Source organism: Tubulanus polymorphus, chromosome 1, assembly GCF_964204645.1.
Source record: "Tubulanus polymorphus chromosome 1, tnTubPoly1.2, whole genome shotgun sequence".
In the NCBI taxonomy this organism is placed as follows: Eukaryota; Metazoa; Nemertea; class Palaeonemertea; order Tubulaniformes; family Tubulanidae; genus Tubulanus; species Tubulanus polymorphus.
The window spans coordinates 7,996,737-8,012,200 of NC_134025.1; the positions used below are offsets into that span (position 1 = coordinate 7,996,737).

Sequence of the window (15,464 nt, forward strand, 5' to 3'; positions counted from 1 at the left end):
TTAAATTGATAATTCACGTAGTATATATAAGATCTATCGGGAAGCAATATCTGTACTTGTCAAGAAATGTACAGTGGAACTTCATAACAGCAAACACGAGGACCCGAAAATATGTTTGTTATAACCGATAGTTCCTTATATCCAGTATGAAATTAAATTTTCTCGGGACGAAATTCTATATTTTTCATATCCGATGAATCACAAATCCAAGTTCATTAGAACGAGGTTCCACTGTACAAAGCATGGATCCTATAGATGGACACAAATTTTTATATGAAATGATTTATTTTCATAATTTCCATCCAGTAATGCAAAAGAATATATATAGAAAAACTGCTTTAACAAAATAAAACATATTAAAAGTATTGATTATAATCTGATTATATTATCATTCGATTAACTGAATCAATACGTGTTCATGTCTGCCAGATGAGTTAAAGCTTGATCCCTTGGTGGCTTTCAATATGATACAATTAGGCCTAGGTAAGTAGGAGTTTAAAAAAGACCAAAAAAATGAGACAGCGCTGAGATTAACCAGTGATATTTAAATGATTGTTACGCTCAGGAGGTTTAAACTTTTGAACAAACGTGGCAGTTAAATCCAAATAAAACTGCGGATCATTCGGAAGATAGTTCCTGTATTCAAAATTAACATTCTTTTTTGGCACAGCCATTTCAATTTGTGTTCCTTCATGCCATTCATTGAAAGATGTAATAGTAATTATAATCGGGTTAATCTCAAGTGCCGCCTCGAAATGATTCCTATAATAAGTTCCTCTCGTTCTACGCCTGGTATTCGCGCTATTCCACGGACGAACTTGTTCGTCGTCGTAGCCCGGACCGACGCTCGGTATGAAATACATATTTTTTTCAGCAGCTCGGTATTTTAGTAGTTTCCAATTGTTCATCGACGACCCGAATGTGAACCCATCGCTCGCGAAATACGAGTAAAATGCGTCGAATCCGCTGCGCGATATTTTTGCTACGTCAAATTCACCGACGACGAGACCGACGAAAAATGCATCTAAACCTGATCCTCGAATCGAAGACATTTTGTGCGGTTTTAAAAGCTGTGACCAGTGTGCTTCACCAATCAGATACGAGTCATACACGTAGAAAACAGGTAATTTCCGTTTTCTGAATGTTCGCGTGTAAAATGCTGGATGTGACCCATATTTCCGTTTGATATAAACAAGATCTTTCCGCACTGTCGTAATACTTCTACCCTCATACGGTTCAAGATGAAAAGTTACCTGAAAAGAATTTTTTTCAAAGAAATATTCGGCACAAAAATATTGCATTGCTTGAATGAAAGCCATAGATTTAACATACCTTGATATCGTACGAGTTCGCAATATTGAACAAACCTATCAACCAATCTTCATTTGAAGCAGCAACTTCGGAGGGATACCATGTTACAACAATTACACCTATAAAGAATAAGCAAGAGAAACAATAAACACGGTATGGGTATTTTCAAGCGCACTAGTATAACTTTCACGCGTTCTCAATGGGCCTTACTTACCTATACCAGCATATAACAACTGTTTCATATGCAAATCAATAATAGTTGGATCTCTCGAACTATACGCTCCTAAAGCTGGATAAAAACTGGCGCCGATATCATGAGGCGGTGCGTGTGTTCGATTCGGCCACTTTTTTGCGACATCTTTATCCCAATGCTTGATATATTCATGGTTCCAGTGTTTATACTTTCCGTCATGTAAAGGATTACCGTACCACGGGTAATAAAATACATGCACGTTATAATTGAGATTTGTCGATTTCTTTTTGTCGAGTAAAACCTTGTACTTTTCAAACTCAATCGAGGATGCTTTTAAAGATTCTTTCAATTTGGCATTTCCATCATCGACAGGATGTAAATCTTGTCGTTTTATATCATTCCTTTTCTTCGTTATAATATTCAGTTTGTTAAAGTTAGTGTGAACCTCTGCGATGTCGTGAGTCTGGATGGTAAAGGCAATGAAGCAAATTAAAGCGATCAGCAGTAAAACCACAAAGTAGTAGTATTTCCTCAAACTCCTCAGTTTCAGCGGTCGGATTAGTGTGCGTTTCCATTGAGTCTTCATGACGGCTGAAATTATTCGACATTAACATATTATAGATTATTTGTATGGGAGGGAGAAAAGTGAATTGTGCCACGTTTTGGAACTTAGTTAATGGAGACGTATATCATATTATGAAAGAGAAAATCTGGGAAAGGAACAAGGGTCAATTTGACTTAGATAGAGTTTTTGACATCCAAAACAAAACCATCTCCGGCTGCTGCGTATTTCAACAAAACATCATCATCAGTTCAGTCACTCTTTCATCCACCACAATATATCATTTACAGATGTGGGGTGAATAAAACTTGTGATGCAAGTGTCATAATAATTAGGCTGTCATATAGAAAATGGATTTATGCCTCTCACCCAATTTAGCCTTCGGTTACACACATTGCCAACCCATCAGTGAATAATTTGACAGCAGTTTGACAACTTTTCGACACCGTTAGCTGCTGCCACCTGACGGTCGTACATTCGTAACGAGAAAACTGATTGGTCGCTAACTCGTAAATATGTCCAATCACAGCTCCCGTTACTTCGATTTCAAGTGAACGGTGTGCGGCCATTTTCCTGATATTCAGTGCATGGTTCCGAAAAAATAAATAATGTTATTTTGAACCCGTTCTCGAGCACGATGGAGAGTGTGAGAGCCTTTAACAATGAGGTCAGCTCCGTTTTACATGTTTCATAATTTGTTTACGCAATCTGAATGTGTAACTTAACTGTAAATCGCATTGGTTTTCCTTCATTATCTCTTGTTTGTTGTGCGCGTCTCTCTCCCTCCGCCGTCCGGACCGAACCGACGACAACCTGGGCGTGCAGTATCGTCTTGTGACCTGTCGCCCCCCAGCCCCCTAGCTTCGGCCATCAGTCGCTGCCCCGAACTTTTGTAATGTGCCCTTATTTGTCCTAATTTCGAGTGGGAGGAGACTTAAGATTTTAAATCTAAAATTAATAATGTGATACTTCTTGGCCAAAAATAAATTTTCATTTTGTTTCACTCAATTCACACTGGTAATGAGGGGAAGATTAAGAGTACAACCTAAAGAATATGTTTAGTCCACTTCTGTTTGATACTGAAGAAAAACCATAGAGAACCACATGATAATGATATTCATCTGCTTTAATATCACTTTATTACAGCTTTCCTCATTGTATGAGACGAAGCCGCCGGTTTCACGAGGAAAAATGGCAACGTTGACTAAACTGGCGATAAAAGCTATTAAGTTTTATAAACATATCGTTCAAAGTGTGGAAAAATTCATCCAAAAGGTAACATTTGCTTCCTTAAACTGGTTGGGTCATTCTATTCTTGCTTAATTTTCTGAAATAACAAGATAATCTTGTTTCTATTGACAGTGTCGGCCGGAATACAAGGTTCCTGGATTGTACGTAGTAGATTCAATTGTGCGTCAGTCCCGACATCAATTTGGTGCGGACAAAGACGTATTTGCTCCGCGATTCATGAAAAATGTACTCGAAACGTTTCAGAACTTGTTGAAATGCCCACCTGAAGATAAGGTGAGTAACTTATGTCAAAAAAGAATGTTTCAACAATTGCCCTGCCCAATTATCAATAATTTGCACTGGTTTTAATTTTTATTTTAGAGTAAAATTGTTAGAGTTTTGAATTTATGGCAAAAAAATCAAGTATTGCCAAGCGCCGTTATTCAACGGTTGATGGATATAGCTGCCGATCCAAGTAACACTTCACTTATTCAGACAGGTTTGTTATTGATCCTAATTTTTTTTCTAAATATGTTTTATGAAGTTACCTTCTAAAGTTAAAATTTTTATATCAAGAATCTTCAATCGATTAAAAAAGAAACATGGATACTCGAAACATGACTGATTTTCGATGATGTCTTTTTTTATCACAGCTCAGAAGGAAATTCAAGTGATAATTGAGTCCCAGGGTCAGCGTCGTATACAGCAATTAGTCATAAAGAAAAAACCATCGGAAGAAGAGGTGGTCGCGATTACCGTGAAGAAAACCGATAACGATGCATCCGCGACGACGGATGAACAGCAACCTCCTCCCGAGATCTCTGCGATGGAAGCAGCGTCGTTAGAAGCGATCACTCATACTATCTCACAGTTAATTCACCATGTCAGTAACACTCCCGTAAGTGTGAAACTACGGAAATCTAATTTTACTTCGTTCGTGCATCAATATTATTAAAGACAGCGGACAATTAGCGACTGCAAAGATTTCTGTTCATATTGTGCCTCTGACTTAACTCAAATATACCAGCTCTGACTGGGACCTCGCAAATTTGTACAGGGTGGCCGCTTGCTGGATATCAGGGAAATTTTTTATCTTGAAAAAAGTCAGGCCATTTTGTAAAATAAAAGCTCCTAAAAAGTCACGTAAAATCAAACAGCGTCATATTTGACTGTGTTAATTGATTGGATTCTTAGAGATCAAATATCTATGTTTTAGGATGCTTCACCAGGCGTGAATGCTCAGCAGCAGCAACTCAATCAACTGCAGGTACTTCAAGAACAGTTGATTGAACAGACACAGCTATTGCAGAAACCACAGAACGAGCAGCCAATCATTGATAGCAACGTTCTCGCTCAGATACAAGCCCTTACTGCGCAATTACTAACAAACGAAGAAGAGGAAGATGATGGCGATAATATGGAAATTGACGAAGAACCTCCAAAATTTAATAAGGTATTCTTTTAACCTTTCACACGGAGTCACTAGTCGTTCTATTCTAATGATTCAAATTTGTTGTTAGCTATTAGCCCAAGTTTTAGAAAAATCTCAAAATCGCAGAAACTAGGCGTTTTACCACCAGTCATTTTATGAATGATTATTGTAGGATCTGTTAGATTTTGATTACGGTGAAAGTGATGATGAAGAAGAACCACAAAATAAGAAGCCAGATGTGAATGGTGAACCAAAGAATAAATCTGCCAAGTTATCCAGGTATAATAATACATAATATGAATAAGTATAAAATGTATCCTACGTGTGGAAGTCGTTGTTCGCATGTTGTTGTTATTTTGTAGCATGCTCGGTGATAGTGGATTAGTTGCGCAGATACAAGAGATGTCGGCTACGATTCAACGTACGGAGCAATTAAAGCAGGAACTGACAAAACAAGAAGACGAACTTCGTCGTAAACTACAAGAACAAAAACATCCCGACGAATACCAGGAACAGTCCAATCAGTGGCAGAAACCGCCGGAGCCTCCAGAACCAGGAGATAGTGAACAACGTTATGAAAATAGACACGATGACGATTATTCCAGACGTCGATCTACAGATCATGAGCGATATCAACTAGAAGAGGGTGAAGTTGTGAGTATTCTAATTCATTCCAGTTTATCCGGAGGTGTTTGACATCAACCCGCAATTGCCTATCCTAACTGTTTATTTGAGCACACCGTAAGTTATTGTTCTGTCAAAATAATTGAACAAATTTCTTACAGTATCAACAGGAAGAGCGATACTCTGATGATAGAGGTGAATATCGTGAGCATCGTAGTCGTGATGAGAACTATGACCCACGTTCATCGGATCAGGAGGAATCACGCGAACGATCGCACGATCGTAAGAAACACAGACATGAACGTGAACGTTCGCGCTCGAGGTCAAGGTAATTATACCACTAACGATGATCACACACAAAACCACTAACGATGATCACAGTCTAGGGTTACTAGTTCTGAATATTGTGCTTCGCTAGTTACCAAACTTGATGATGATTTTATCCATTAAACCTTGTTATCTATAATGATGATCATTACAGGCTAGAGTTCCAGATCACTTAATGTGATATGTGGACAAACTCACTGTTTCTGAATTGATAATCTCTCTAAAATCTAAATAAAATCACCCTACATATGTTTTGACTCCAATAATGATGATCATTACAGGCTAGAGTTCCAGATCACTTTATGTGATATGTGGACAAACTCACTGTTTCTGAATTGATAATCTCTCTAAAATCTAAATAAAATCGCCCTAACCTATATTTTGACTCCAATAATGATGATCATTACAGGCTAGAGTTCCAGATCACTTAATGTGATATGTGGACAAACTCACTGTTTCTGAATTGATAATCTCTGTAAAATCTTAATAAAATCACCCTTCTTAAATTTTGCCTCCAAAATGATGATCATTACAGGCTAGAGTTCCAGATCACTTTATGTGAATTGTGGACAAACTCACTGTTTCTGAATTGATAATCTCTCTAAAATCTAAATAAAATCACCCTACCTATATTTTGATTCCAATAATGATGATCATTACAGGCTAGAGTTCCAGATCACTTAATGTGATATGTGGACAAACTCACTGTTTCTGAATTGATAATCTCTGTAAAATCTTAATAAAATCGCCCTTCATATATTTTGACTCCAATAATGATGATTATTACAGGCTAGAGTTCCAGATCACTTAAAGATATATTTGGACAAACGCAACGTTTCTGAATTGATAATCTCTATCCTAAATAAGGTTTATATAAAATCTCCCTACATATATTTTTACTCCAATAATGATGATCATTACTACAGGGGACAGTTCTAGATCTTCTTCTTCTATGAACAGGCTACAGTTCTAGATCTTCTTCTGTGATATGTCAATATGTACAAAATCACTGTTTGTGAAGTAACTAACTGCTTGGACACTTCAAAAAGTTTATTGATACAAAAATCTTGTCCAATGATCACAGACTTGAGTCTTGAGTTCATCTGTTGAATACTCATGCAATTTTCTTTTTCTGTGATAGGACACCTAAAAAGCGTAGACGATCGAGATCCCGATCTCGAGAAAATGTTAGCAGACGACGAAGATCAAGGTCAAGAGAGAGACATAAACGATCAAGGTAAATATCCGTTTAAACCATCCAGTGATCTATACGATTTTCAATGCTCTCTTCTATTTCTCTCTTGAAATGCAAAATTTGTCTTGATTTTTATGTAGAGAGCGCGAAAAGGAACGAGAGAGAGAAAAAGAAAGGGAGCGAGAGAAAGAGAGAGAACGTGAAAAAGAGCGAGAACGAAAAGCTAAAGAAAAGGAGAGAAAGAAAAAAGGCTTGCCACCACTGAAAGAGAGACACATTGCTAGTAAGTTGATAATAACTGTTATACTTGAGATGTACACTTGGATCTAGACAGTTGAAAGAACGGGTTTCTGTTTATGTCCCTTGATTTTGTAGTATGTACACGAACTTTGTGGATTGGACACATGTCAAAGATCACAACCAGTGAAGATTTACAAGAAGAACTAGAGCAGTATGGCGAAGTTGAAAACATTAATGTAAGTATGGAAATATCCTGTAACAATAATGTGCATTCATTTTTTCACAGGAAAATCAAGTTGCTCAAGGTTTGATGTAGTAACAACTATGATGATCATACAGGCTAGAGTTCCAGATCAACATTTGATATGTGGACTACTCACTGTGTCTGATGAATAATTTCTATAATATCTGTTTAAAGGAATATCTATTAATGATAGAACATTCCATCGTATTATGATGATCATACAGGCTAGAGTTCCAGATCACTTCAATGTGATATGTGGACAATTTCACTGTTTCTGAATACATGAATTTTCAGAGCACCCTCTCATATTTATGACTCCTGAAAAGCTGAAAGAATTTCAATATATCCCTATAATGAAATTGTATTTTTCCATGTTAGGTGATTCCTCCTCGAGGTTGTGCATTTGTTGTCATGTCTCGTCGAAGAGATGCTGCTAAGGCTTTGGAAGGACTAATAGGTTACAAACTGCATTCAAATGTATTGAAGGTAAACATTATGAGTCCCGCATTTTATTGTTCACTTACGATATTCAAGCTGGAAATCACTGATTTTTTCTTGCGTTTCAGTTGGCATGGGCTCCGAATAAAGGTATTAAAGACAGTAGATTTCGAGAGAACTGGGAAGTAGATCTTGGTGTAACTTATATACCTTGGGAACACGTTCCTGATGATATTTATTATTTAACCGATGGTGGTGTCATTGATGATGAGTCTCTTCCTGACCGTTTAAGAGGTTTGTTTACTCAATGATGAATTCAATGCCTTGTGAATGAATTTAAAGTAAATATTTTTTATTGATTACCTTTCAAGGTATGCCCGACGCGGAACAACAATTACAAAAGAAAGAGAAAGAAGCCGAACAGCAACAGGTACTAGAGGCAGCTGCGCTTCAAGATGTTTCTATGGAAGCAATGGCAGGCATTCCAACTACTCACGCTTACCTTCCAAATCAGTTTACAGGTACGAATCTCTTCATATATTTGTAGATCTATGCAAACATGGATTCGCCAATAATGTTTAGATTGATTTTATTTGTAGGAATGGTACCATTGATGCCTCCAATGCAGGGTATGATGCCTCCGATGATGATTCCTCCTCCGGGAGCTCCACCTACAAACATGCCTAACTTGTCTGCACCGCCACCAATTCCACCTCCTGGAATGCCTGTACCACCTCCACCGCCGAGATCTATGCCGCTTGTAGATGTTGCTGATCTACCGTCTATCGATCCTTCTCAGGTACCTGCGTCTATTCCAATGTCTGACCCCTGTGAAATGGCTAGTGATCATGAATCTGTGGATCCAGTGGCGATGCCGACATTGAAGGATGTAAGCAGCCGTCATCTGCATGTCCAGTCATTTATCCATTTTGCTCAGTCCCCTCATCAATTTCGTGAATGTTGTGTTTGGAATCGAAAAGTATATTATGATTGTATTGAAATTTTCTAAACTATCAATTCATGCTTTCAGATTCCGGCACCACCTATGAACGTACAGCCATATCCTGCTACATCAGCTGGCGTATCATTGACAGAGGCAATTAAAAACATAGTCGCAAACTCATCGGCTCCAACTTCAGCAGTACAAACTCCAGGCCTGATGATTCCAGCAGTCTCTTCAATGCCACCTGGTTTCAATCCAGTGATACCTCCGAATTTCGTTGTCAGTGCTGGTCAATCCATAGTGACAACAGTAAACACCAATGTCGTTGGCCTCGCGAAAGAAAAATCTGCTGATGAGGAAACTAAACCAAAGAAACGACGAACAAGTCGCTGGGCGACTGAAGAGACTAACAGTAGTGATATATTTGAACAGTCTCCTGTACCGCAGAATGAATCCGGCCATGCTATGAATCAAGAGCATGAACCAGGTGTATTACCACCGCAGAAATCACCTGCAAGGTTATTTGGTGGAGTGAGCTTCACCATATCTGGACCGGAACGTGTGCGGCCTAGTTCACAGGGTAGTACACCTGAAGTTCAAAAAATGGAGAATCCTGGTGCACCAACATTCCACAGTTCATTGCCCGGACCATTTGGCCATTTAGGAATCCGATTCCCTGTTGGAACGCAAGGAAAGTCTGATTCATCGGGGGAAAATACACCATCCCCTCAGATGCCACCAAACATACCATCAATGTCACCAAGTGTTTCAGGAAATGCTAATGACCCCAATCGGCCTGGTAACCAGTTTGAAGCTAATCGGGAACCAAGTCAGGATAGATCAGTAAATATGATCCAGATTCCTAATGGACCACCACCACTTAATAGGATGGGTGGGCCACCACTAGCGAACATGATAGGTGGACTTGGAGATATGCGTGGGCCCCTTAACATTAGGCCTCCTAATGGTCCTCCAATGAGGTTTGACGGACCACCATTGAGACCTGGTGGACCAGTGAGTATGTTTGATGGACCACCTCACAGAGTGGGAGGACCAGATGGACCTAGGTTTGATGGTGGACCTCGTATGGGACCGAATGAGCCACCAAACATGATCATGGGAAGAGCAGATGGGCCACCGCATAGATTTGATGGGCCACCCATTCGTATGGGTGGTCCTAATGGTCCTCCCCGAATGGGAGGGCCTGAAGGCCTTCCAAGAGGAATAAGTGGTCCTGATATTCCCCCATTTAGAATGGGAGGCCCAGATATGCCACCATTCAGAATGGGAGGCCCTGATGGGCCAACAGACAGGAGAGGTCATGATGGACCTATGGGAAGACAACCAAATAGATTTGATGGGCCATTGCGACCAATGGGTGGACCAGATGGGCCACCAAACCATCGTTTTGATGGACCCCCAAACCGATTTGGAGGACCTGATGGGCATCGCAACAGATATGATGGACCATTCGATCGGGATAGAAGAGGACCTGATGGTCATATGGGACCAAAGGGAGGACATCATGATGATCCAAGAAATTTTGGAAATGATGGTCCACCTCGATATGGTGGTTCAGATGATCGACATAGACCTGATCATCCTTCCCATAGATTCATGGGACCTGATGGTCCACGAAATCGAAGCGGAGGACCAGACGATGCAAGAAACCGATCTGATGGTCCAGATGGATTCAACAGAATGGGCTCAGACAGGTCACATAGATCAAAAGGTCCTGAAGATCCACGTCATAGATCAGATAGATCTCCAGGTCGATATGAAGGAAGATCAAGTAGATTTAGAGATGAGAGAGATGATGCACCAAGACATGATCGTCCACCAAGCAGAGGATCTGATGAAAGGGATCATAGAAAAGGGGATTCTGACAGACCAAAAGGACCAGAAGGTCATTCAAAACGTAGAGGAAGTTTTGATGAACCGCCACCACCACGTGGTAGAATGGATGATAGAGATTCTCACAATTCTGAGGGTCCTCCAAATAGGATGAGTGCCCTGGAGGGTCCCCAAAATGAGAATATTATGAGAATGGGTGGTGGTCCAAATATGGAACAAGTGATGCGCATGCGAGGACAAAATATAGAAATGATGCCGATTGGTGGTCCAAATATGGACTTAATGTTGAGAATGGGCGGGCCAAACATAGAACAAATGATACGTATGGGCGGTCCAAACGTGATAAGAATGATGAGAATGGGTGGACCAAATATGGATTTAATGATGCGAATGGGTGGTCCAAATATGGAACAGTTGATACGAATTGGAGGTCCTAATATTGATCAGATATTGCGTATGAGAATGGCTGGCCCTGTGGGTATACGATTCCCTGGCCCAAGGATGGGTTTCGCAAATCCTGGTGGTCCAAGGATGCCTATGGGTCCGCATGGTGGAATGAACTCGTTTAATAATTCTGATGACAGTGACAATAAATCCGGAAAGAATTTTCCGTCTTTGATGAATATGGAATTTGGAGGCCCGTCGGAGAGAGACTCCGGTGAGTTCTCATTCGGGGACGGCCGTAGAGGAGGATCATCGAAGCATATTCCGTTACATAGAAATCGTATGAATAGCAGTGGAGATCGGGATCGATCGGTTTCTCCGCGTGGAGAAAATCGTCGACATCGTAGCAAGGACAGACATTCTTCGAGTAGAAGGAGTAGATCTCGAAGTTCCGATCGACGCGATTCTAGTAGAAACGAACGCGGTTCAACTAGAAGCGATCGCGATTCGGGTAAACGCGACCGTAGCACTGATCGAAAGGACAGCGATATAGATAACAAGGACGGTAATATCGATAAAAAAGACCGTGATCACGATACCGGTAAAACCGATAGTGTTTCAACTGAAAAAAGCGATGACATTAATTCTTCTAAATCGGTAATCGTTAGCGAAACTATTACGAATGAATCTTCTCGGAACGGGGATGATAAGGAAGACAATAAATGCGAGCAACTCGATTCAATTATTGACAGTGATATATCAAAAAAATCTGATTGCGTCTCGGCAAAACTGGATGATATCGAACCTGTCGTTGCGAAAGCGCTAGACTTAGATAGTGTGATCGTAGACACTGCAGATTCAGTACCAACTGAAGGATCTGCTGTAAAAACAGAAGATGTAGTGACCAAGGAAGATGTGGTTGTAGCTGATGAAAGTTGAACTAAATCAATTTTATGGTCAACTTGATGTTTTATGTATAGTCTTGTGAAATTGCTTGTGTTGTTTAAGATTTGATGCTACCTGCAAGGAGAACTGTAATGATTATGTGATGTTGCAAATCTGAGTTGAAAGTGTATTATCAATCATGCATGTCAAACTGTTAAATACTTTCTTGCATATTTATGCTTCTGGTACTTAAAACTTGTGAATCATTTCATCATGACATCGTTTAGAATGCAAAATGGTATTGATCTCAATTTGGAAAAATCGGTGTCTTAAATGTCTTTTGAATATAATCTATAATAATATCTTAATATTCCATTGGCATTTTGATAAGTTGAATTTAGATAGCAATATTTCCAGTGAATCGGGAATAATATTGAAAACTTCTTGAACTTTTTCTTTTGTTTTCCAAAATGGCACCTGCAGCATAAGATGTTTTAAGAATTTTTTCCTCATTGTTTTTATTGCCTGATTCTGAAGGATTAGGGAATTTTTATGCCCTATTGAATTTTGTCATGATTTTTATGTATGAATGGCATGTATTCCAAAATTTCATTAGAGAATGTTGGCTTTTTACACTTGGAAAATACAGGATAGTCACTGTAGATGGAGTGTGTTTGTGTGATGTAACATTATTTTGTGAAAACCTTGCATTTAGAAAATGAGATTCAGCTACAATTTGTTGACCTAGAACATTCCCGGTTAATGCTGATGGCATTTGTTTTGTTGTTTTATCAATTACTGTCAAATTGGCCAGAGAGCAAAATATCCGGTCTATGTGATGAAAGCGTAACCTGCTAGCTGCAGAATTTATGGGATTAAAAATCAGTTCTATAATTTGCATAACAGCTGTGCTTCATAGTGTTGAATTCTGCTTTATACCATTTTATGTTTTATTCAAATGCGTTCTGTTCATAAGCTACATTAGAATCTTCATACATTGAGGCATACATATGTCTATCGGCTTTATTTTCCAGACTTATGCCATTGGTACATCGTTACTTTCAAATCAAATACTTTCATGTATTATTAGCCTGAATGTTCAGGAACAGCGAATTTGATAGCAGATGATTCTAGTCAGTTCAGGATCATATATTAGGTAACTGATTTTTATAAAATCACTGAGAACAAAGACCCTTGTGTCTTTCGATTTGATGAACAAAAAATATTTTTATGGAAATGAACATTTGTGAAGTGGACATTAAGAATAATAAGATTTATTTTTACTAAACATAGACTACTCATTTCTTAGTCCAAGCTGGCGATCACTATTACCAAAATGCCTCTCGCGTCAGGATTCAAGATGTTGTGTTTTGTAGCATTTCTATCCTAATGGCAATAATTTTAACTAAATTACTTGAATTAATTTGACCAGCTTAAGTACTGTGGAACCTCATCATAACGAACTCCAATTCTTCTGACGTTACTAATATTCAATTTCATCCTAAGTAAGACAATTTCATACTGGAGATAATGAACTATCGGTTAAAACGAACAGTGTGAGGTTCTATTGAAGTATAAAAAATGCCTTTGGCTGGCAACTAAGCACCTACATTACCATAGATAGAACTGCTATGTAAACAATCTGGTAGATTCTGGATTACACTGAATCTGCTCCACTTTTAATGAAGGGAGGAAAGGGAAAAGACTGCAGCATGGTACTACACATTAAAGGAGTCTGTTATAAGTGCCCGTAGTAACAAAGATATATAGGACTGGAGAATTGTATACAGATCAGATATCGGGTTTTGGTTTTGAACTAGAAGACAATCTGATGTAGAAGTAATGTGGCGAGAATCTGTAAAGCTGGTACGTGAGTTTCCTTTATCATATGATATACTATGTTCTTGAATGTGTATGCATATCTGCTGCAGTATATGTTGCGTCACAACACGGATATGCTTATACATTTTTTACATGTGATTGAGCAGCTCTTCAGGTGATAGATTATTCCTATTTGATAAGATTATCGCATATTAGAACTTCACATATTCACATCGGATCAATGTTCTAAAATAATAAATAAAATCATCAATGCATGTTTTAGAGTATAAAAATTCAGCTGGATTATGGAGCATGCATCTTTGACACAAGAAAAAAATATCTGCCCTTACATTATTCTCTTAATTGATTCCCTTTAGCAATAAGTCTCTGTTTGCGGATCTCTTGCTGCCCTAGACTTTTCCCATGTACTCCGTATAAGAGTGCGTTGCTCATCTAAGTTTAAGGAGCAATTTATCTGAACCTTAGACTCATATTATCTAGCCAAAAGCACTTTTGAAAAACTATGCTTTGGTTGGTTTCATGCTGCATGTTCATGATTTACACATGTATGCAGCAATATGAAGTGCATGTAGACCCATTGATTCAATTAAGGACAAATTGCAATTTTTATCTCTATTGCTATTCATTCCATCGAGGAATATTGCAATACCAAACCTTAAATGATACTGAACTATGCTCCAGACCAATGTAAATCAAGGATAGGATTTAGATATTGTAATAACGTCACCGAAAGAGAAGTTCGTAGAACTACTTCGAAATGTACAGTCTTTTCTTCCTGTGTCCTTGTTGGCTGAATAGAATTTAACTACCATACTGGTATTAGTAGTAGTCCTACATCATAAATATGTAGAAATTTGCTATGTGTCGCTTATATTGTCTCATTGAGGGTTTTACAATGGAAGCCTACATCATGTCCATATATACATGTGGCTGATGAAACGTAATATGACTCAGGTTTTGTCGCTCGTTCAGGTTTTGTTGCTTACATTAAATGTTCTGGTATGGCAAGCATGGCACAATTGAAAAATGAAGCAGTGTTCATCAAAGATCTACAAATTGTAGCTGACTAACAGACTGAGGTACTAATGAACGTGGCATGGCAGGCTTGATTTCAAGTCACGAAACTGTAATTTTAAGATTTTGTTGAGATTATCTTGATTCAGTTGTACATGTAAAATGGCTAGATCCGTTTGGAGCGATTCAAATGGTTTTTGCATGTATTCTATAGCCAGGCATAAATGAATGGATGTGACTTCCATTTTATCTGTTTTAGTTGAAATTGATGTCTAGGTATCTATTGTTGCACCCACGATACAGTTCCTTTCATTGGATTGTCATTCACCGAGATATTATTTTCTGTGAGGTTTGTTGTATATTCTGAGAGAATGATTTTTATGAATGACAGCTGCTTATTTCAGATGAACAATTCCTTATAAAATAAGATAATTCATTGTATATACATAATTGATAGTATTCACTGTATACATGTATATAAATATTGTAGAAATAGTGTTATTCATTCATCACTCAATAAACTCCTGTTGAACATGTAACATGAAGTAGGACATTTCTTTGCTCGTGTGAAGGTTTTTATCAGACATCAGCCGCATCTTGTACCGAATTAAGAATTCATGTTATGGCCAGTTCCACCTATGGCAAAAACGATCTTAATATCTTCCAGTTATGATCCAAGTCACCGAGTATGATGAAAATGTGAATATTTAGAATAATCACAAAACGAGAGGTACATTCCATAGAAA

General features: G+C 38.5%; 2 protein-coding genes across 4 annotated transcripts; one reads left to right on the forward strand and one right to left on the reverse strand.

Annotated features, from left to right (window-relative positions):
- Positions 1-286: 286 nt before the first annotated feature.
- On the reverse strand, positions 287-2,863 carry LOC141915474 (glycoprotein endo-alpha-1,2-mannosidase-like). Of its 2 annotated transcripts, none has more exons than XM_074807023.1 (4): positions 2,793-2,863; positions 1,526-2,095; positions 1,333-1,430; positions 287-1,253 (listed from the first exon to the last, which is right to left on the reverse strand). In XM_074807023.1, exons 2-4 carry the CDS (start codon positions 2,088-2,090, stop codon positions 531-533), a joined length of 1,386 nt encoding a protein of 461 aa, XP_074663124.1. In that variant the 5' UTR covers positions 2,091-2,095; positions 2,793-2,863; the 3' UTR covers positions 287-530. The 2 variants fall into 2 exon arrangements, with proteins under 2 accessions (XP_074663124.1, XP_074663123.1); XM_074807022.1 differs by lacking the exon at positions 2,793-2,863 and adding an exon at positions 2,436-2,501.
- Positions 2,632-15,247, forward strand: LOC141915455 (uncharacterized). Of its 2 annotated transcripts, none has more exons than XM_074806989.1 (17): positions 2,632-2,733; positions 3,213-3,341; positions 3,429-3,590; positions 3,678-3,795; positions 3,950-4,194; positions 4,513-4,749; positions 4,901-5,007; positions 5,091-5,382; positions 5,514-5,680; positions 6,821-6,916; positions 7,015-7,157; positions 7,250-7,350; positions 7,737-7,844; positions 7,925-8,090; positions 8,168-8,317; positions 8,396-8,685; positions 8,827-15,247. In XM_074806989.1, the coding sequence occupies exons 1-17, from the start codon at positions 2,704-2,706 to the stop codon at positions 11,914-11,916; spliced, it is 5,631 nt and encodes a 1,876-aa protein (XP_074663090.1). In that variant the 5' UTR covers positions 2,632-2,703; the 3' UTR covers positions 11,917-15,247. The 2 variants fall into 2 exon arrangements, with proteins under 2 accessions (XP_074663090.1, XP_074663091.1); XM_074806990.1 differs by having other exon boundaries at positions 8,396-8,595.
- The last annotated feature ends 217 nt before the right edge of the window (positions 15,248-15,464 follow it).